Genomic DNA, 23,811 nt, shown 5'->3' on the forward strand with positions numbered 1-23,811 from the left:
ACAGCATTTCCCCACAATCGTAGACGTCCCCTTTTAATATCTAAATTGTCCTGAATTTGCATCGTACCAGACAAAGGGTGTGTGTCGGGTCCTAATTTTGCATCATGACGTGAACGATATTGCCAAAATGAAAGCTGTTGCTTCTCTTAGTCCTTATTGTTGTCATTTTGTTTTTTTCCCATGAGCAATGAAAGTAAGCAGCATGAAATGTCTGACTGGTCTTTGTCTCACACCTTGCAGGACAAAAACATTAACAAATCACCTGAAGGTCCGGATCTTTCGCTGATTTCTCATGAGCGGAGAGCAGAAATCATGGCAGCACAGGTAGAAATGGATTATCCATACACTCTATTTGGACAGCTATTTATAAACTAAGTTTAATAATAATATTAAATAACTGTCCTAATAATGATGCTCCAAGGCTTTTCTGGGGTAAAATGTTTTGACCTGAGGGAAGTCTCAAATGTCCTGACATTGGACTGTACCAGAAACGGGGTGTGTGTTGTGTCCTAATTTTACACCTTGGCGTAAATCACTTTGAATAAATTATTGTTGATCCTTGTTTTAGATTTTAATAGTCAGTTTTGTGGTCATTTTCTGTTATTGTTTTAATATTACTATGCCTATATTCATTTAGACTGACAGCAGAATCATGCGGCGCGCAAAGCTTGCCAAGTACGGTGCTGAACCTGAAACTTCTTTGGCCACCGAGGAGCCAAAAGTGGAGGCTACTGCTTCACAGGTAAAAAATGAACCTATATTCATATAATACTAAGCTAGGCATTTCAGTATTTCTTTCCATTAAGGGCTACTACATCAGTGCTGCCCTTACCCAACGATTGTCCTGACACCAAAATTCCAGCACTGTTTTGGGCTAAAATATCTTGGTGTAGTTAAAGGGGGCGTTCACGGTTTTAATCGAAACACACCTTTATTAATATACAACTCTGAGGATGTTTCCTCATCATTTGCTGCTTTTCAGTAGTTTTGCGTGCTCAGAACTGATCTAATGCATTTCTGAAGCCTGTTTTTAAAAAAAACAAAAAAGAAAAAATGTCTCTGTCCACTGTTAGGATTCTCTCTCTCTGCTCGCAGCAGAGAAACAGCATCTAGAGTTATTTTACACGAGAAATCTCTATACAATCTCTATGAAAAGTACAATTCGAGATGAGGATGATGCTCTGTGTCTGTTCCATAGGTGGGTAACACTGACTTATTTTTACTGTTTTGGATTTCTTAAGGTGGACTGTCCAAATTCAGGAGATGGCAAACTGCATGAAATAAAACACATACCGACATTATTACAAACTCTACAGCTCGAGTTACATATGGGTTTCTGTGGTAATTCAAATAGTGAAAGCAAGCTTACAGACAAGTCAAACTTCAGCTGCGTACTATCAGTTATTTTTCCCCAAACACACTGTTCCACCTTAAAAGACGCACAGCTTCTGAGTGTAAACAAACCAGAGAGAACAGCATTTCCCCACAATCGTAGACGTCCCCTTTTAATATCTAAATTGTCCTGAATTTGCATCGTACCAGACAAAGGGTGTGTGTCGGGTCCTAATTTTGCATCATGACGTGAACGATATTGCCAAAATGAAAGCTGTTGCTTCTCTTAGTCCTTATTGTTGTCATTTTGTTTTTTTCCCATGAGCAATGAAAGTAAGCAGCATGAAATGTCTGACTGGTCTTTGTCTCACACCTTGCAGGACAAAAACATTAACAAATCACCTGAAGGTCCGGATCTTTCGCTGATTTCTCATGAGCGGAGAGCAGAAATCATGGCAGCACAGGTAGAAATGGATTATCCATACACTCTATTTGGACAGCTATTTATAAACTAAGTTTAATAATAATATTAAATAACTGTCCTAATAATGATGCTCCAAGGCTTTTCTGGGGTAAAATGTTTTGACCTGAGGGAAGTCTCAAATGTCCTGACATTGGACTGTACCAGAAACGGGGTGTGTGTTGTGTCCTAATTTTACACCTTGGCGTAAATCACTTTGAATAAATTATTGTTGATCCTTGTTTTAGATTTTAATAGTCAGTTTTGTGGTCATTTTCTGTTATTGTTTTAATATTACTATGCCTATATTCATTTAGACTGACAGCAGAATCATACGGAGCGCAAAGCTTGCCAAGTACGGCGCTGAACCTGAAACTTCTTTGGCCACCGAGGAGCCAAAAGTGGAGGCTACTGCTTCACAGGTAAAAAATGAACCTATTTTCATATAATAGTAAGCTAGGCATTTCAGTATTTCTTTCCATTAAGGGCTACTACATCAGTGCTGCCCTTACCCAACGATTGTCCTGACACCAAAATTCCAGCACTGTTTTGGGCTAAAATATCTTGGTGTAGTTAAAGGGGGCGTTCACGGTTTTAATCGAAACACACCTTTATTAATATACAACTCTGAGGATGTTTCCTCATCATTTGCTGCTTTTCAGTAGTTTTGCGTGCTCAGAACTGATCTAATGCATTTCTGAAGCCTGTTTTAAAAAAAAAAAACAAAAAAGAAAAAATGTCTCTGTCCACTGTTAGGATTCTCTCTCTCTGCTCACAGCAGAGAAACAGCATCTAGAGTTATTTTACACGAGAAATCTCTATGAAAAGTACAATTCGAGATGAGGATTTTGCTTTTTATTGTTTTACTTTCAGCCTTGTTGCGTGCCTCATAAGAACAGAGCAGAAATTCTAGAAGCACAAATAGATGTTATAAGACAGGTTTGTTAGAAATCAGCTATAATGGGCTTTTTAACATTAACTATTGTGTTGAAAAATGAATTGTCTTTTAAGATAAGGCTCCAAACTTGTTTTTTTCATGGCTCAATAAACAATTATGGTTTCATTTTCATAGATTTTCACTAAAATGGATGATTCCTCTGACTACTCGCAGTACACGGATAGTGACGACGACTATGATCCACATGTAGATGGTGACCTTTCTGAGGCTTCTAGCTGTAGCACATCTGATTCTCAGAGTCATGTTTCCCACAAGAAATTAAAGAGAAACAAAGAGAAAGTCAACATAAACAACAGTGACCTCAAAATGAAATTATCCAAGCCACACAACAGAACCCAGAGTGAGGTCAGCAATGCAAGAAATAATGTCAGCACCTCAAATCTAATCTCTCTAACAGAAACAGAAAACAAGAGTTCTGTTCATGTAGCATCAATGCCATCCTCAAATACAGGCTGGAGATATAAGAAGCAGCAGTATTGTCTATATTGTGAGAAGCCATTCTCTAAAATTTCAAGGCATCTGCAGTATGTACATCGCAATGAGTCAGATGTGGCTAAAGCATTCAGCTTTGATAAAAAATCAAAAGAGAGGCGAGTGCGCCTGCGTTTGTTAATAAGCAGAGGAAATTTTGTGCACAATGCTGTTGTATCCAGTGAGGGTAAGGGTGATTTGGTGGCCTGTAGGAGACCTAAAAAACCTGCATTCACTCATGACTTTACACATTGCATCCACTGCCAGGGTCTGTATGCAAGAAAGTCACTTTGGAGGCACATTAGAAACTGTCCACAGAATTCCAGTATTAATGAGTCTAGCACTGGCAAAAAGCATGTGCAGTCACTCAGTTACATGGCATTTGCCCCTTCTCCCGATCTGTCCAAAGGATTTTGGAAAACAGTCGTATGCCAAATGAAGCATGATCAAATTTCTGATTTGATCAGGAAAGATAAATACATACTTCTGTTGGGAGAACAGATGTTCAACAAACTCAACCCAAGTTCCACAAAAAATGATTACATTCGACAAAAAATGAGAGAAGTAGGACGTCTGCTGTTTGAGGCAAGAACAATGACACCTATGAAGTGCATGGAAGATTTTGTATTGCCATCCAATTTCCCCCATGTCATCAAAGCAGTGAGAAGTGTTGCTGGACACTGTGAGGAAACAAATACATACAAGACTCCTTCACTCGCTCTAAAACTTGGCCATAGTTTAGCAAAAATTGCAACTTCTGTGGAATGCAATGCAATAATGGTGGGACAAGAGCAGCTTGCTCAGGATGCGCGAAACTTCAGAGTTTTGCAAGAGTATAAATGGAACGAATCAATCTCAGCTGCAGCAGGAACAACCCTCAATGAGGCAAAAATGAACAAGCCACAAATTTTGCCATTCACTGAAGATGTGAAGACGTTGCATTCTTTTTTAAAAACAGAGATGGAGAAATATAAGAATGCTCTGAAGGAAAATTCTGATGTCAAAAGCTATGCAAGCTTATGCAAACTGACACTTACCAGAGTCATACTTTTTAACAGAAGGAGGGGTGGAGAAACAGCAAGGTTGAAACTAGAGTCCTATGTTTCAAGAGAACAGTCACCAATTCACGAAGACCTGGCAACTGGGCTTAGCGATTTTGAAAAGAGTCTCTGTAAACATTTTCAAAGGGTGGAAATTCGTGGAAAGAGGGGCAGGATGGTGCCGGTACTGTTGACACCAGAGATGGTCAGTTGCATGGATCTCCTCATTGAGAAAAGAAGAATTTGTCAGGTACCAAGTGAGAATGTACACCTTTTTGCACGTCCAAATGCTCTCTCATCTTATCGTGGATCGGATGCTTTGCGTGAGTATGCAGAAGCCTGTGGTGCAAGAAATCCAACAGCTCTTTCATCAACAAAGTTACGTAAACAGATTGCAACTTTGTCAACAGTGTTAAATTTAAAAGAAAATGAAATGGATCAGCTTGCCAACTTTTTGGGTCATGACATTAGGATTCATCGTCAATACTACCGTCTGCCTGAAAGTACTTTGCAACTTGCTAAAATGAGCAAGCTTCTTATCGCAATGGAGAGAGGGGCACTGTCAGAAATCCAGGGTGTTCAGCTGGATGACATCGTAATTGATCCAAAAGGTAGAGGAACATAAAATTTATTTATAAAACTAGTATTTAGGAAGTGCAGTAAGATCAGGTCCAGTGGGTCATTTAATGTGATGATAATTTGGCAAAGTGAAATGTTTTTGATACTCCTGTATTTTGCAAGATCATTTTCACTAACCAGTTCTATACGTGATTAGATGAAATTGAAGACACTGATGCTAATACGTCAAGTGATGAGGCAGAGATAGAAGACCTTCCGGAAAGCCAGAGCCCAAGAGCTCCTCAGCCATCAACTTTAGAAAATCCACGCACCTCAGATCCAAATGGTAAGCTTAGGTTAACAAGTTGTATATTTGATAGCTGAGGCCAAAATTATATATTCAGTCTTGAGTGACTTTTTTTTTTTTTTTGTCTGATCTTTTTGTTTAACATATCTTCTTCCTCTCTGCCTGGTAAAGCACTCTGATGTGGTTGTTGCGTTCATACCTATTTTGACATTTCCAGATTAGTGTTTTTGGAGTAGGCTGTTTCATTGTGCTTGTGCATTGATCAGAATTATAGATTATATTGCACCATGAATTAAATTGGTTTTAACATTAAAAAAAGTATATGGTGTAACGCATTTGGCCAAATATAATGTATACTATAGTATGTGGCTTGCAGTTTTAGGATGGCTTTGAAATAGTCTTATTTTGTACAAGCACTATATTTAAAAGTTGTAGGCTGGTGATTTACATTAGTGTAAATTGTATGTATTTATTTTGTATTTAGATCAGCATAACAGAAAAGGAGAAAAGCAGAAAATCTCAGAATCCTTTTCTGACCAAAGTCATCTACAAGAACCAAGTTCAACACAAAGCAATGGTAAGGGAAAACAATCTTGCAATTTTATTTCTATGGCACATAGACCAACTGGTCACTTCATTGTCCTCCAGTTTTCTACACTCTGCCCATTCACCCAGTTCCACTGACCACACAGTAGCACTTTGTAGTTCTTCAGTTATTCTGAATATTTTTTACCCCCCTGTCCCTCAGCGCTCAGGACCCCCACAGAGCAGGTGTGATGTGGTGGTGGATCATTCTCAGTGCTGCAGTGACACTGACGTGGTGGTGGTGTGTTAGTGTGTGTTGTGCTGGTACACTGAACAAAAAAAAATGTAGTGACTCTGACTTTAAAGAAGCAATCTGTAATACGGACACGAAGCATTTAAATAAAAACTATAATACAGTGGGGAGAGCTCCTCCCCCTCCTCTTCAGACGTGAAGTTCGAGCAGTTGCCAGTTTGAGGAAAACTGAACGAACAAGCAAGAGACAAGAAGAGTGTGCCATAATCAACATATTTACACAGAAAAGTGTTCATCGATTCACTATAACATCTATATCTACGCAAAATAAGTGAACGTGGCCGTGATTTCCCTCCATTATACACATTTACTTATCTGTCCAAATCCACCTGAAATATTTCCACTAGACATGGCTGGTGTTACTTATCAACTTTCCTTTCCACCATAAATGTTGTTTAGGAGGCAGATCTTATCCACAATTTTTGTAGTCAAACATTTTGTTCCACCTTACATGTGTCGGTTTATGAGTCATATTGGCGTTATTCGCCAGGTTCTTGAATTCTGTTTCACCTTAAAAGCCGAAACTAGCGCTATAGCTTTTAAGCTTTTTGAAGCAACTGTTATTCCACTTTATCTGTTTAAAGCAAACAAACCGTGTGATGTCACTAAACATTTACCTACTTAAGGGGAGGGCAAAAATATAAAGAGCCACCACCATTTTCCCTGCATTTACAAGAAAGTAATATCTACACCACATTAAAATTTAGACTAGACAAGGCTGGTGTTATTTTCCCTTCAACCGTAATCATCAGTTTAAAAGGCAGATCCTTGCATCCTATTCACAATTTTTGTATTTAAGCGTTTAGTTCCACCTTAAATGGGTCTGTTTAAGAGTCTCCAGCTACTTATTGAATATTCATTTCCATCTTAAACAGCTATGCGAAGCTAAAGCTAGCGCTAGGTTTATAAACTAAACTTGTTTTGAAACACTTATTCCCGTCTTATCCATTTAAAACACACAACCAAGTAGAGCTGGGCGATATGGCCAAAAAAAATTTCATGAAAGAGTTTTCTATATTGATCAATCTCTATTTATTGTGATATTAACATTGTCACACTGTGACAAGGACATCCTTCTAAAATATAGACTGAATGCACCAATTGTTCATTACTATACAACATATATATGCACATATAGTATTCACATTACTCAAATTCACAAGGAAAGATTTCACTGGAACAATAACATTTCCTTACCACATAAATGTAATGATGTCTTTGTCGTGTTATTGAAACATTCTTATGGCATTACCTCCTCAAGCGTTTAAAGAAGCAAAAAGAGTAAAAAGATGAATTAACAAGAATTAAAAATAATAAATAAATAAATGAATGAACACTCCCAAGTGCTCAGCTATAATCATACTGCACGTAACCCATTAGAAGGCTTAGAACAGTGCTAGTAACAGTGGGAAAGCTAGAACATTTTCAGTTTCACACATTCATTCGTTCACTGCCTTTAACCTCGTATACAGTTCAGGGACGCGGTGGGTCCGGAGCATACCCAGGCGAGAGAATTCCATCCTTGGGGAATTTTTATTTAAAATTATTTTAATTATTTATTAATAATTATTTATTTTAAATTTAGCCTAATCTATACCAGCGGAGCCAGTAAAAAATTTGCGAGCAGAGAAAATAATTTTGTGTGAGGAAAACCACGTCAGGCAACGAACAGTGCTCTTGCAAACCGGAAAACATTTCCTATTATATTCATCATTACACACAGACTGATATTTCAAGTGTTTATTTCTTTTAATTTGATGATTATAACTGACAACTAATGAAAACCTCAAATTCAGTTTCTCAGAAAATTAGAATATTGTGAAAAGGTTCAATATTGAACCTGCTGCCACACTCTAATCAGCTAATTAACTCAAAACACCTGCAAAGGCCTTTAAATGGTCTCTCAGTCTAGTTCTGTAGGCTACACACTCATGTTGAAGACTGCTGACTTGACAGATGTCCAAAAGACGACCACTGACACCTTACACAAACAGAGGAAGACACAAAAGGTCATTGCTAAAGAGGCTGGCTGTTCACAGAGCTCTGTGTCCAAGCTCATTAATAGAGAGGCGAAGGGAAGGAAAAGATGTGGCAGAAGAAAGTGTACAAGCAATAGGGATAACCGCACCCTGGAGAGGGTTGTGAAACAAAACCCTTTCAAAAATGTGGGGAGAGTCACAAAGACTGGACTGCAGTTGGAGTCAGTGCTTCAAGAACCACCACACAGACATATGCAAGACATGAGTTTCAGCTGTCGCATTCCTTGTGTGAAGCCACTCTTGAACAAGACACTTGTCAGAAGTGTCTCGCCCCTGGGCTAAAGACACAAAGGACTGGACTGCTGCTGAGTGGTCCACAGTAATGTTCTCTGATGAAAGTAAATTTTGCATTTTCTTTGGAAATCAAGGTCTGGAGGAAGAGAGGAGAGGCACAGAATCCACGTTGCTTGAGGTCCAGTGTAAAGTTTCCACAGTCAGTGATGGTGTGGGGTGCCATGTCATCTGCTGGTGTTGGTCCACTGTGTTTTCTGAGGTCCAAGGTCAACGCAGCCGTCTACCAGGGAATTTCAGCACTTCATGCTTCCTGCTGCTGACCAACTTTATGGAGATGCAGTTTTCATTTTCAAAAAGGACTTGGCACCTGCACACAGTGCCAAAGCTACCAGTACCTGGTTTAAGGACCATGGTCTCCCTGTTCTTAATTGGTCTGAAAACTCACCTGACCTTAACCACATAGAAAATCTATGGGGTATTGTGAAGAGGAAGATGCAGTACACCAGACCCAACAATGCAGAAGAGCTGAAGACCACTATCAGAGCAGCCTGGGCTCTCATATAACACCTGAGCAGTGCCACAGACTGATTGACTCCATGCCCCTCTAATATTAATTTGTTTTTATGTACATTTTGTGTTTTGTGACTCAGATCTCATTTCTGTCAACAGACATTCCACAAAGCAGGAAGAAGTGGTCAGATGATGAGGTACATGCTGTTGAGAAACACCTAATGCATTGTATAAAGAGTGGCCGAGTCCCTGGTAAGAAAGACTGTCTCTCATGCTTGCTGTCTGAACCTGATGCTCTCAGAAACCGTGACTGGGTGGCCATCAAGTACTATGTGAAGAACAGAATAGTGGCACTCAAAAGAAAACTGTGTGGGTAAAATACTGACTTTGTAAGCTGACAAATGTATGAATGTAACGAAGGAGACGTTGTCATTTCATTTATTTTTTTATTCTGACATATCAGATGTGTTCTATGCAGTTTTTTTTAAGTTGGTAAAGTTCAGCCAGCAATATTCTTAAACCTTCTTTGTTCAGTATATAACCGTCATTGAATACTTACACTGTTCACCATTCACCAGTATGCTATTTGTTATTTTAATTGTTTGAGAGAGAAAATTTGCAGTGGATTGAGCCATGTATTATTTTTTTTAGGCTCGTTATTAATACAATATATTATTGGCTGAAGGATAATATAAAAGTAAATGTAAAAAATATAAAATAATAATAATAATAAAATATAAAAAAATAGATGCTTTATTATTGTTATAGCTATTGTTATTAATAACATAATTGTAATAACACAATGCAAAGTTCCAAGTGAATACATTGTAATTGTCCAAAAAAATGCCCCATGCATTCACTTTAGAAGAGATGGATAAAATCCTTCTTTGGATCATGTAAAATATTTTATTCCATTTTGTAGTATTTTTATTTGCTCATTCATCAGGAAATTTTAGTGTGAAGGACAGCTTCCAGATGTAAAAAACTAAACATCCACCAAAATGTAGATGCATGTGATCTATAGAATCTGCTGTAAAACTGTGGCACTTTGTTTTATACCTTGTGTTGGAAATTCAAATAAATGTTTTTTTTTTGATAATATGTCTGATTAGTTTAACTGTACACTACATGTACAGTTAGAATAAATCATTTCAATATTTTAGAATATTGAACTACTAAGATTATAAAAAAATTAAGAACATGCCCATACATCACCTTGAAAGCTATGATACACCCTATAATTGTTGTGTCCTTGATTTGCAGTAGTCCATGTGTAAAATAAGTCCCAACTTTTAACATGTCCCCATTATGTTGGTAGTAGCAGACTTGAAAGTGTGTGTATTGTATGTCCTGGAAGTTCACATAAACCCGAAAGTGTCCCATAATTTCACATAAACCAGAAAAATAGGAACTTTTTTAAAAAAGAACATACAGAAAAAATCAACAGATAAACATCATATGGGAATTATATGAAACACAAAAATAGGTTTCATTTGTTTCTGGAACCTCCAGAAAGGGATGTCCCCATTTGTAGGTAGTTTGTCTGGTGTCCTGAAATTACACAAAAACGCGTATGTGTGTGTGTGTGTGTGTGTGTGTTTTGTGAGAGAGAGAGAGAGAGAGAGAGATAGCTAGAGAGACTGGCTGTTGCTCGAGTCACTCTACAAAGCACACAAACACCTGCATGTGAAGCTCAGGGTTATTTATAGAGACCGGAGTGATGACTGAGTCCAGCACAGGCTCCTGACCAAACTGTGAAAGCAGTAGCGCTGGCCAAACTGCAGGAAAACAAGGATGATGAAACATTAATAAGCATCTACTGCAGGCCTGCAGCATGGCTTCTGATAGTTATGATTTATTATTATTTATTTTTTTTCTGTGACACTGGTCTCTTAATAAGTGGCCAGTGTTTGGAAAAGGCGGGTAAGTGTTTTTAATACAATGCCCCTGGGGAAGAAATCCTAGTTAGCTGTTCCTAATTAAATGGAGAGTGGACAGTGTGAAGAATGAGTTTCTAATAAAGGGACCCATTTTTTTTAAACAAACTGGGCAGTGGTAGCTCCGGGTGACTGTGAGGAGTGTGTTGTGTTCTCCCTGTGTCTGCGTGGGTTTCCTCCGGGTGACTGTCTGTGAGGAGTGTGGTGTGTTCTCCCTGTGTCTGCGTGGGTTTCCTCCGGGTGACTGTCTGTGAGGAGTGTGGTGTGTTCTCCCTGTGTCTGCGTGGGTTTCCTCCGGGTGACTGTCTGTGAGGAGTGTGGTGTGTTCTCTCTGTGTCTGCGTGGGTTTCCTCCGGGTGACTGTCTGTGAGGAGTGTGGTGTGTTCTCCCTGTGTCTGCGTGGGTTTCCTCCGGGTGACTGTCTGTGAGGAGTGTGGTGTGTTCTCCCTGTGTCTGCGTGGGTTTCCTCCGGGTGACTGTCTGCGAGGAGTGTGGTGTGTTCTCCCTGTGTCTGCGTGGGTTTCCTCCGGGTGACTGTCTGTGAGGAGTGTGGTGTGTTCTCCCTGTGTCTGCGTGGGTTTCGTCCGGGTGACTGTCTGTGAGGAGTGTGGTGTGTTCTCCCTGTGTCTGCGTGGGTTTCCTCCGGGTGACTGTCTGCGAGGAGTGTGGTGTGTTCTCTCTGTGTCTGCGTGGGTTTCCTCCGGGTGACTGTCTGCGAGGAGTGTGGTGTGTTCTCCCTGTGTCTGCGTGGGTTTCCTCCGGGTGACTGTCTGTGAGGAGTGTGGTGTGTTCTCCCTGTGTCTGCGTGGGTTTCCTCCGGGTGACTGTCTGTGAGGAGTGTGGTGTGTTCTCCCTGTGTCTGCGTGGGTTTCCTCCGGGTGACTGTCTGCGAGGAGTGTGGTGTGTTCTCCCTGTGTCTGCGTGGGTTTCCTCCGGGTGACTGTCTGTGAGGAGTGTGGTGTGTTCTCCCTGTGTCTGCGTGGGTTTCCTCCGGGTGACTGTCTGCGAGGAGTGTGGTGTGTTCTCCCTGTGTCTGCGTGGGTTTCCTCCGGGTGACTGTCTGCGAGGAGTGTGGTGTGTTCTCCCTGTGTCTGCGTGGGTTTCCTCCGGGTGACTGTCTGTGAGGAGTGTGGTGTGTTCTCCCTGTGTCTGCGTGGGTTTCCTCCGGGTGACTGTCTGTGAGGAGTGTGGTGTGTTCTCCCTGTGTCTGCGTGGGTTTCCTCCGGGTGACTGTCTGTGAGGAGTGTGGTGTGTTCTCCCTGTGTCTGCGTGGGTTTCCTCCGGGTGACTGTCTGCGAGGAGTGTGGTGTGTTCTCCCTGTGTCTGCGTGGGTTTCCTCCGGGTGACTGTCTGCGAGGAGTGTGGTGTGTTCTCCCTGTGTCTGCGTGGGTTTCCTCCGGGTGACTGTCTGCGAGGAGTGTGGTGTGTTCTCTCTGTGTCTGCGTGGGTTTCCTCCGGGTGACTGTCTGTGAGGAGTGTGGTGTGTTCTCTCTGTGTCTGCGTGGGTTTCCTCCGGGTGACTGTCTGTGAGGAGTGTGGTGTGTTCTCCCTGTGTCTGCGTGGGTTTCCTCCGGGTGACTGTCTGCGAGGAGTGTGGTGTTTTCTCTCTGTGTCTGCGTGGGTTTCCTCCAGGTGACTGTCTGTGAGGAGTGTGGTGTGTTCTCCCTGTGTCTGCGTGGGTTTCCTCCGGGTGACTGTCTGTGAGGAGTGTGGTGTGTTCTCCCTGTGTCTGCGTGGGTTTCCTCCGGGTGACTGTCTGTGAGGAGTGTGGTGTGTTCTCCCTGTGTCTGCGTGGGTTTCCTCCGGGTGACTGTCTGCGAGGAGTGTGGTGTGTTCTCCCTGTGTCTGCGTGGGTTTCCTCCGGGTGACTGTCTGTGAGGAGTGTGGTGTGTTCTCCCTGTGTCTGCGTGGGTTTCCTCCGGGTGACTGTCTGTGAGGAGTGTGGTGTGTTCTCCCTGTGTCTGCGTGGGTTTCCTCCGGGTGACTGTCTGCGAGGAGTGTGGTGTGTTCTCCCTGTGTCTGCGTGGGTTTCCTCCGGGTGACTGTCTGCGAGGAGTGTGGTGTGTTCTCCCTGTGTCTGCGTGGGTTTCCTCCGGGTGACTGTCTGTGAGGAGTGTGGTGTGTTCTCCCTGTGTCTGCGTGGGTTTCCTCCGGGTGACTGTCTGTGAGGAGTGTGGTGTGTTCTCCCTGTGTCTGCGTGGGTTTCCTCCGGGTGACTGTCTGTGAGGAGTGTGGTGTGTTCTCCCTGTGTCTGCGTGGGTTTCCTCCGGGTGACTGTCTGTGAGGAGTGTGGTGTGTTCTCTCTGTGTCTGCGTGGGTTTCCTCCGGGTGACTGTCTGTGAGGAGTGTGGTGTGTTCTCCCTGTGTCTGCGTGGGTTTCCTCCGGGTGACTGTCTGCGAGGAGTGTGGTGTGTTCTCCCTGTGTCTGCGTGGGTTTCCTCCGGGTGACTGTCTGTGAGGAGTGTGGTGTGTTCTCCCTGTGTCTGCGTGGGTTTCCTCCGGGTGACTGTCTGTGAGGAGTGTGGTGTGTTCTCTCTGTGTCTGCGTGGGTTTCCTCCGGGTGACTGTCTGTGAGGAGTGTGGTGTGTTCTCCCTGTGTCTGTGTGGGTTTCCTCCGGGTGACTGTCTGCGAGGAGTGTGGTGTGTTCTCTCTGTGTCTGCGTGGGTTTCCTCCTGGTGACTGTCTGTGAGGAGTGTGGTGTGTTCTCCCTGTGTCTGCGTGGGTTTCCTCCGGGTGACTGTCTGTGAGGAGTGTGGTGTGTTCTCTCTGTGTCTGCGTGGGTTTCCTCCGGGTGACTGTCTGTGAGGAGTGTGGTGTGTTCTCCCTGTGTCTGCGTGGGTTTCCTCCAGGTGACTGTCTGCGAGGAGTGTGGTGTGTTCTCTCTGTGTCTGCGTGGGTTTCCTCCGGGTGACTGTCTGTGAGGAGTGTGGTGTGTTCTCCTTGTGTCTGCGTGGGTTTCCTCCGGGTGACTGTCTGTGAGGAGTGTGGTGTGTTCTCCCTGTGTCTGCGTGGGTTTCCTCCGGGTGACTGTCTGCGAGGAGTGTGGTGTGTTCTCTCTGTGTCTGCGTGGGTTTCCTCCGGGTGCTCTGGTTTCCTCCCACAGTCCAAAAACACAGGACTCAAATGTGTCCGTAGGTGTAAGTGTGTGGGTGAATGTGTGTGTGTGTGTGTGTTGCCTTGTGAAGGACTGGTGCCCCCTCCAGGGTGTGTTCCCACCTTGCACCCAATGATTCCAGGTAGGCTCTGGACCCACCGCGACCCTGAATTGGATAAAGGTTACAGATAATGAATGAATGGTCAGTGGTAACAAGTAAAGCTTTCTAACAATAAAGTAGACACTTGGTGGACGTGCTTGGTAGGTGTTTCTAATAAAGTGTCCAGTGTGAAAACTGTATTTTTGGGGGGTTTCTAATAAAGTGAGCAGTGAAGTGTCTAGTTTCTAGTAAAGTGGCCAATGAGGAGATGTCAAAGGTAGCGATTTCTAATGAATTAGCCAATGAGTTTGCAGAACAAGGTAGGGGTTTCTGAGAGTGACCCGTGGGTGTGTGTGTGTGTGTGTTTGTGTGTATACTGTATATATTCTGACCTGTGTGTGTCTATATATAATTTGTTGTGAATGTCAAGGCCATTTCTATCCCATGGAAATATTTTTCCAGGGTGCTGTGTTGTTCCATGTCACAGCTGTTAAACTCTCTATAGGGTAATGTGTGCACTCATCTGTGCTGACCTGTGTTAAGTGCTCGCCCGATCTCTCTCTCCCGCTCTCTCTCTCACACACACACACACACACACATATATACACAGGCAGCAGATGCCTGATGTAACCAACGTGAAACAACAGTGGTTTCTAAGTGATGTGTTCTGCCTCTGTCTCTAAAGGCCAGACCTCAGCCATGTGAAAGTGATCGTTCATTTCAAAACAAAGGGGAATAAGCACATGAGAGAGAGAGAGAGAGAGAGAGAGAGAGAGAGAGACACGGACTACTGCCCTCATCTTAAATAGTCCAGTAAAACCCCTCCCACTTTTCCCAGAATAAAGGGCTCTTACATTAGCATCCATTCAAAATCAAACAAACAAAACCTATTTTAGGCAACTGTAAATAAATTAGCTCTGTGTTGTGTTTGCGATTACGGTTTCAATAATAATGGTTATTATCAGAACTGTCATTTACAGCTACTGTTTATTTTGAATGTATTTAAATGTGTAAATAATCTTTGTCTCGTGATCCTTTGGGAAGCAGCCATTATTGATGCTGTAAAGGCTTCGGCCTGATTTCAACTTATTACAGGTTGAATCGGGTGAGAGATACCGAGAAAGAGAGAGAGAGAGAAATGAGTGAAGGCTCCTCAGAAAAACACCAGAACAATAAGCCCTTTGTACGTGTACTGTGACCTGCTGCAGTGTGTGTGAGTGAGTGAGTAGTGGTTGCCATGTGGTGCTGCTTTAGCTTATTTGACTGGCTCTGAAGCAAAGCATTCCTCATCTTTTCCTCATTCGAACCACTGGAAACTTTGACCCCTCTGAATTTATGTGCGCCTTTTAGCCTTTCCTCTGTCCCTCCGCGTACAGAACTCGTCTGTGGGGACGGTGTCTGATAAGGACCAAATGATGAAGGCTATTGCTTTGGTCTTTTGTAGATTCCATGCTACAGTTTTGACTCGGGTACCACCTTGGGGTCATTCTGTATTGAGAGTAATGAGTTCATTAAGGCACCAAAATCAATACAGTTTATAATGTTGGATAAGTGCTGCTTTCATGATATCGAGAATCACATTGCTTTGTTGTCCCTGAAAGAGCTGGGTCCCGCACACAAGGGTGGAACAGGAAAAGTACAGGGTCTCTGATATATCCAAGGCCCCCAGGTGTCAGTTATAATGTCAGAGTCAGTGATTAACCCTGAGACACACATTTACATACGTTTACGTGGGTGTGATTACTGTGGTTCACAGTCAGTTCCCTCCTCCTTCTCCCTCTCGTCTATCGTTGGGTTTGAACCTGAGCTCTTGCGTAATTTACGGTAGCAGTGCTTTAAGAACTGACCTTTGAGACTGACACAATGACTCTGTGTTTAGCTTTTTCAAAGACAATTGCTCTCCTGCAAACTCTGGACTCACTGAATTCAGGGGCGTTGTTCAGGCTTTACATCAGCCGCTCTACTGGCCCTGTTTCTCCAGAGGAACTCTGGGTCTTGAACTGGTTCTGAGTTCTGAGTTATCTCTCTGAGTTTGTGAACAGAAAAGTGAAGAAAAGAATAATCTAATGAGCTTCAAGTCACACTGATCACACTCACGGAAAACACACTGCAAAAGATCCCGTCCTGTTCTGCTGCGTGATAACTATTTATTTGAGGCTCTGTGCTCTTTTTTTGGAGCTTTTTAGCTCGACACCACCATGGAGCCCATTACAGTTTGAGCTGAAGAACCTAATCTACCTACTTTTGTTTTTCCTTTTCCATCTGTGGGATGAGATTTTCTGGTTCAGGAATGAATTTATGTTGGTGGAAACACATTGAGCAAAAACAGGAACCGAACCAATTGCTTCCAACATAAACAGCAGTGATGCCACGTGGACTGCAAGTGTCCGTACCCACTTTCTAATAACTTCAAGATCACTTGCGTAATCTCTGTAGAAAGCTATTGCCATTGAATGGGATGCAGAAGCAGCCAAACATGATCCACCCAACTACACCACGCTTAAAGGGCATGAACTCACCGTCCTACATCAGCTCCTGACCTCGGTTAGTAATGGCAGTTACATGGCAGCGTCAGGTCTGTTGGCAGGTGCACTGTGTCCAGTCTGTTTTGCTCAGGAAACAGGATACACATGCTGCACAATCAGCAATGTGCGATTGTTGCTTGCTCACTCAAACACACACAGAGTCACAGTCTAGTATCTGTGAATTGTGAGAACATAGACTGTCGTTCATTATGTAATGACTTGATATTCATTTTCCAAGTGCCACTAAGTTTAACCCTAACTTTAAAACAGTCCCTGCACCCATTCGCTCATGTACCGTTCTTTCCATCTTAAAATCACTGCTAAAAGTCTTTTTCAATTCCCTCTGATGAATCTCTTTCCACCCTCAAATTGTAAAGTGTCATTGGGTCCTGCGAAATATTATTATAATTGTTATTGTTGTATTAAAATAAGGCTTCATCAAAAAATGTAATGCCAAGTGGTGGTCCCCACAAGGAAGACAATTCCTCACAGTGTGAGTTTGTAAACTGGTTTTGGTCCCCACAATGGGATAAATTCTTGGTACGGACACACACACACCCACACACACACAGGCACAGAACTGGCCAGTATTGGACAAGACTGGACTGAACCAGACCTCACTGTTCAAGGTCAGTCTCTGTCTCTGTCTGTAAGATGAGCTCAGTAGCTAATGGCTAATGTAATTGCTGCTTACTTTTTTTTCTTTTTTTAATGACCTCACTCCCTCATAACCTCCAAGTCCCTTTGCTGTGTTTTCTAACCAAGTCCGTAGTAAACAGGGTGCTCCAGGTTGCTTCCCTGGAGCCAGCCCTCATCTCTCTCTCTCTCTCTCTCTCTCTCTCTCTCTCTCCTTTTGCCAAATCCTGATTATAGTTATGGTTTTATTTTGTGGAACTCAGTCACAGGATGCATGACTCACTGTGGCTCCCAGCCCTTCAACACCATGTTAATGATGTACCGTGCAACTTTGTGCAGGACTATAATTTTATGTCTTCAATGATGTACATGTTTGTAAACCTGGCTCTGTCCTGGGAACGATGCATGTGCCACACGTTCAATGTCGGTGTCAACAGATAATCAGCTATAATATGGTATATGTGTGGGCTACATCATAAATCACATTGGATTGATACTTTGAGATTCACTTGCTTTTACAGATTAAGGTGGGGAGCTGGAGGAGAGAAGAAAGAAAACCAAGCAAAAACAGTTAAAAACCAGAGCTTCTGCTGCTCACTGCTGTATGCTTGCGGTCAGGGTGAACAACGAGTGGCTCATTATCATTTAAAGCAACAGGTGTTGTAGCTAGCTGTTCTGAACAGGGAGAAAGTGGCGTTTTCTTGTGGTGTTTTTGACCAAAACAGGTCACGGATGTTTTATTAAGACCTCTGAACTTTGTTTCCTTGTGGAATATGTGAAGTTTAATCTTAAATATCTAAAATTGTTCTTGCAGTTCTGATGAACGAAGGAGTGTGTGCTGATGTTGATGTTGGTCACGTCACAAGCTGTGGAGATAAACCCAGGTCATGCGCTTTGTGGGTTATTGTTTTTTGGTTTATTGTTTTTGGGCCAAGATAAGCAGCTCAGACAGCAAACGAAGCAAGTTCCTCTTAAAAACCACTGAAATCTGACCACAGTGCAGAGTCCAGCGGCCTGGAGAGCAGAGCACCAATCTGCTGCCCATCAGCACTAATAGGATCAGAGCATCTGTGTGTGTGTGTGTGTGTGTGTGTGGGTTTGTGATCCAGCTGTGAGTGTAGTTTATGTGTGTGTTGTGAATGTTTGTTTTTGTGTATAGTACCATTGCTATAAGAACATACAAATAGTTACCATAGCAATATGTACATGGTAGCGTTATAGTAACACCACTTACCAAAATAAAAGCATTAGTCATTTATTATTATTTTATTTTTATACAGGGTGGGTCATATATATGTATACACCCTAATAAAATGGGAATGGTTGGTGATATTAACTTCCTGTTTGTGGCACATTAGTATATGGGAGGGGGGAAACTTTTCAAGATGGGTGGTGACCATGGCGGCCATTTTGAAGTTGGCCATTTTGGATTCAACTTTTGTTTTTTCAATGGGAAGAGGGTCATGTGACACGTCAAATTTATTGTGAATTTCACAAGAAAAACAATGGTGTGCTTGGTTTTAACGTAACGTTATTCTTTCATTAGCTATTTACCAGTTACTGACCACTTATAAAATGTGTTCAAAGTGCTGTTGGATTGTCAGTGCAACCCTCTTCTCCCACTCTTCACACACTGATAGCAACACCGCAGGAGAAATGCTAGCACAGGCTTCCAGTATCCGTAGAAAATAAAGCACCTGCTTTATTTTCTGTGTCTTTGTGTGTAACATGTTAAACATCACTACAGTTATTTGAGCATGTGCAGGAATAAGCCCCTCCCACTCCCATCCATTCTACATTACACCTCTGAATATGTTACAGGCCATTTCTCAATAGCTAGGACACACAAAAAAATCAACGTTCTTGAAGTCACCGTAATCCACTGGAGTGTAACTGGGGAAGTGGAAGATGAAATCCAGCGAGAACCCACAAGAACATCTGCTGAGGAACAGCCACAGTTCCCATGAGGTCATGGGTAATTATTTCATAACCAAACACTGCCATAGTGAAACCGTGGCGTCCGGGCACAGTGTGAACTCTTGTGCTCTTGTATTCCTGACCCACAGAGGACTCTCCATAGCTTGGTTGTGTTTGTGGCGCATCGTCTCTGATTGGCTGAAACTCTGGGTTTCCATAGCTAGAGATGTTTGAGACAAATCCTGTGCCCGTTTCTACACTCCCTGTCCCTTTCAGCAGCACCACTGATGATATAAGAGCACTTTATTGTTCTACAATTACAGACTGTAGTCCAGCTGTTGTTTTTTTTAAGTGGATCATTCTCAGCGCTGCAGAGACCCTGATGTGGTGGAGGTCAGTTAGTGTGTGTTGTGCTAATACGAGTGGATCAGTCACAGCAGTGCTGCTAGAGTTTTTAAACACATCAGTGTCACTGCTGGACTCTGAATCCCACAAAAAATATATATATATATTGGTGATATTCAGAGTCCAGCAGAGACACTGATGTGTTTAAAAACTCTAGCAGCACTGCTGTGACTGATCCACTCACTGAGAGAGAACACGAAATAATATTCCTTAGAAAACATAAATTTCCTTGTTTAGTAAACAATCTGACCTTTAGTTTTGACCTCTGTTACTTACAATCTCTCTCTCTCTCTCTTTCTCTCATTGTGTTTGCCACTGACTGGTTGAAAGCCACACAATGGCAGGATTGTGTAATAAAATAGAAACCAACTTGGCTATCAATGGTGGTCCATGCTATAGAAACACCAGCCAGACTGGTCTATTGTCTGTGTTTTTGCGTATTTCTTTTCCTCTTGTGTTTATCTGACGAGGTGCTGTAGTGAGTCTTGCACAGCTTTTACGAGCCACTCATTTCCATTTCATTTTCTTTGCATTTTGCATGTGGATTATCTTTGTTCCAATTTTTAAATATCCGTTTTGACTAGAAATGAAATAAATGAAAGATGGAGAGTTGACTCTCCATGCTTTTTTTTTGGTTTCTTTTCCCTTGGGGTTTGTGTCTGTTGTTTTATTGCCCCTAAGAAAACATGCAAATATCAACAGTTTTATCACAGTCTCATTGTAAAAATCCCTGTAAACACATCAGTAATCAAACAGCCCTCCCACTTCCACTCAGCTCCCTGCGGAACATTTGGTCCAGTTTGATGGGGGTAATTTCTCTTCTTTTCCCTCAGGGATCTCATTATTCCCATGGGTCCTACAGGATTCCTGTCCAGATACCACCTTCTTGTGTGTGTGTGTGTGTGTGTGTTTGTTTTCCATTCTAGCATTTCCCATCTTAACCAGAACCAAGACATTTCCTCTTTCCCAGACCAAGTTCAAACAGACCACACCATGACCTTTTGTGTCTATTCCACTTTAACAGTTGTGGGTGTCTTGACCTCTCCGCATCCTTTCAGCCCCAGGGTGGTGGGCTTTTCTGATCTGGTGTGGGAGGATGGAAACAAACAGCTGTGATCAGAAACACGCTCAGATCTGAAGCGAGAGTGGAGAAATTTCTGCACGCTACACATTCAGAAGAAAGCCGTGGGCAGCCGTGGCCTAATGGTTAGAGAAGAGGGCTTCGGGCTGAAAGGTCGTTGGGTTGATTCCCGTGACCGGCCCTGACCCGGGCTCCGTGGATCGCTGGTTGTGTGGGTGTCAGGGTCTGTGTTCACAGCCCCTAGTGCACTAGCTGTTTCAGAGACGCTTACATGGTCAGGACCGGTCACCACATAAGAACCGAATGTCTAAAGAGATTAAAAGATTACTCACGTGAAGTTATTACATAAAGAGTTTAGGACCAGTTTGTATGTGATAGCTGAGATATTGTTTTATGATCGAATGTTGGCCTTTTTAGTTATATATTATATTTATTAGTTATTTTTCAAGTGGCACGGGGCCTGGAGGTTGTGTGTTCGATTACCGCTCCGGGTGACTGTCTGTGAGGAGTGTGGTGTGTTCTCCCTGTGTCTGTGTGGGTTTCCTCCGGGTGACTGTCTGTGAGGAGTGTGGTGTGTTCTCTCTGTGTCTGCGTGGGTTTCCTCCGGGTGACTGTCTATGAGGAGTGTGGTGTGTTCTCCCTGTGTCTGCGTGGGTTTCCTCCAGGTGACTGTCTGTGAGGAGTGTGGTGTTTTCTCCCTGTGTCTGCGTGGGTTTCCTCTGGGTGACTGTCTGTGAGGAGTGTGGTGTGTTCTCCCTGTGTCTGTGTGGGTTTCCTCCGGGTGACTGTCTGTGAGGAGTGTGGTGTGTTCTCTCTGTGTCTGCGTGGGTTTCCTCCGGGTGACTGTCTATGAGGAGTGTGGTGTGTTCTCCCTGTGTCTGCGTGGGTTTCCTCCAGGTGACTGTCTGTGAGGAGTGTGGTGTGTTCTCCCTGTGTCTGCAGGGGTTTCCTCTGGGTGACTGTCTGTGAGGTGTGTGGTGTGTTCTCCCTGTGTCTGCGTGGGTTTCCTCCGGGTGACTGTCTGTGAGGAGTGTGGTGTGTTCTCCTTGTGTCTGCGTGGGTTTCCTCCGGGTGACTGTCTGTGAGGAATGTGGTGTGTTCTCCCTGTGTCTGCGTGGGTTTCCTCCGGGTGACTGTCTGTGAGGAGTTTGGTGTGTTCTCTCTGTGTCTGCGTGGGTTTCCTCCGGGTGACTGTCTGTGAGGAGTGTGGTGTGTTCTCCCTGTGTCTGCGTGGGTTTCCTCCGGGTGACTGTCTGTGAGGAGTGTGGTGTGTTCTCCTTGTGTCTGCGTGGTTTTCCTCCGGGTGACTGTCTGTGAGGAGTGTGGTGTGTTTTCCCTGTGTCTGTGTTGGTTTCCTCTGGGAGCTCCGGTTTCCTCCCACAGTCCAAAAACACACTTTGGTAGGTGGATTGGCGACTCAAAAGTGACAGTGAGTGTGTGAGTGAATGTGTGAGTGTGTGTTGCCCTGTGAAGGACTGGCGCCTAATGATTCCAGGTAGGCTCTGGACCTACCATGACCCTGAATTGGATAAGGGTTACAGATAATGGATGGATGGATGGAGTTGTTTTTCAAAATAAGAGTCCCATGCAGGTGCACCATAGCCCCCAAATAATGAATGATTTACCATGATTTTATCATCATCAGTATTACAGCAAACACTCAGAAGGTCAGGATGTTTGGTTGAGGTTAGTATATAAAATGGCTATATGTGTGTTGTAGAGATTGAGACGTCTGGTTCCTGTCATGACCACCATCAAGCAAAAATGTCCCTGATTTGAACCTAGCATTTCGCATCAAAGCAATCCCCAAAACAGCTTAACTGAGTGGAATTTCCCTTTAATTGCAGTTATTTACTCACAATATGCTCAGAAACGCTTGTTGTGATAAAGCAAGCATCTGCCAGCGCATTGTTTATGTGCTTATCGTGTCTGAGCCCTTGCGTTGGAGAAGTTCGTAGGTGTGGATTATAAAGCTAATCAGAACAGCTTGTATTCAGAAAGAGACTCTGATTCACTGTGTATTGAAAAAAAATTGTTTTATGAAAACTACCATTCAGACCCGACCTAATTCCCGTTTTCGTGTGAAATTGTGTGAACAGAGTCACCTCATTTTTCCAAGTAGCTGAGAATGGAGCCATGGACATAGTCGACATAGTGCATGTACAAAAGTTGCTCATCCAAATCCAATGGGATTAATCCCAAATTTACCCCCACCCCCTTGTGGTATCAGTAGCAGCCTCATCTGCGAATCCTAGACTGGTGTTAAAACCTTGCTGTGAGGATTTGACGTCAGGTGATGGTGTTGGGTGTTTGGGACAATGGCTCCACCTTAAAGAAGCTGAATTCACTCATTATAAGACATGTTTACGCAGACTTGGGCATGCTGTGTTCACCATATCTCATAACTCTGTGTAGTAGGCTATGTAGTAGTTGGCTATGCATGTGTGTGTCTGAGCCTGACACCGTTACAGATGCCTGACCCATTTCCTGGGCCTAAAAAACCAAAAAACCCCAGAACTTACCATGCCCCAGTTCCAGGGAAACCCCCGCCCGCCATGAGGCAGTGAGTCTCAGAACTAATGCCCATTCATAAATGGAAACACCCTAGAAACCATATTAAACCAAAAGTGTGCAGCTGTAGCCCTGCAGATATCGCCCTGGGTTGAGCAAAGCCTCAAATTGAGCAGAACAAAGCAACTAGTGAATGTTAGCTGATTAGCTCGCTAGCTAAAATGTTGCTAAAATAGTTCACATCAATGGTCAATTAACATAGGCGATGTTCACAATGTTTTTGCGTCTCTGGCTAAGACATTAGAAAAGGACAGTGGAGAGACCTTTAGAAGGTTGAAAATATTGAAAAGAGATGAGGATGGTGTTCTATTTCTGCTACGTATGTGAGTAATAATGACCTTTTTTGCTGTTACAGGCTACTTAAAGTGAAAATGACAAATTTGGGAGTTCACCAATTGCATGAAAGTAAACACAGACTGAAAAGGTTGTAAATGTAAACAGTTCGATTTACACACGAGTTTCTGTGGAAATTCAAACAGTTAATACAAACAAACAAGTTAAACTTCAACCACGAACAAGCTACAGTCCCGTTTTCATAATCGCATACACCATTCCACCTTAAAAGATGCTAAGTTTAAGTTATCCAGCTTTGTTGTTTTATATAAGTCCATATAACCTTCCCAAACACAGTTTACTTGAACTTTTAGACCCTGCTATTGTGAGCTATAGCCCCCAGAACTTAGCTTTCTAGCTGGTAACTTAGCTAGCTAATACTGGGAGCTAGCAGCTCAGTGTGGAGCTGCTTTAGAGCACCTCATGCTATTTGCAGTGCTTTTTTTATTGAGATTATACCTTAG

At 43.1% G+C, this 23,811-nt stretch overlaps 2 protein-coding genes across 2 annotated transcripts in view; both read left to right on the plus strand.

Annotated features, from left to right (window-relative positions):
* The window catches only part of cdk19 (cyclin dependent kinase 19), an 80,441-nt gene that overhangs the window by 26,747 nt on the left and 29,883 nt on the right, over positions 1 to 23,811 (plus strand). The window lies entirely within an intron of this gene.
* On the plus strand, positions 694 to 10,329 carry LOC136702830 (uncharacterized). Its single transcript, XM_066677974.1, has 7 exons — positions 694 to 742; positions 1,713 to 1,796; positions 2,110 to 2,214; positions 2,865 to 4,872; positions 5,037 to 5,165; positions 5,611 to 5,703; positions 8,907 to 10,329. Exons 2-7 carry the CDS (start codon positions 1,785 to 1,787, stop codon positions 9,122 to 9,124), a joined length of 2,565 nt encoding a protein of 854 aa, XP_066534071.1. The 5' UTR covers positions 694 to 742; positions 1,713 to 1,784; the 3' UTR covers positions 9,125 to 10,329.

This window comes from Hoplias malabaricus, chromosome 7 (assembly GCF_029633855.1).
Source record: "Hoplias malabaricus isolate fHopMal1 chromosome 7, fHopMal1.hap1, whole genome shotgun sequence".
NCBI classification, from domain to species: domain Eukaryota; kingdom Metazoa; phylum Chordata; class Actinopteri; order Characiformes; family Erythrinidae; genus Hoplias; species Hoplias malabaricus.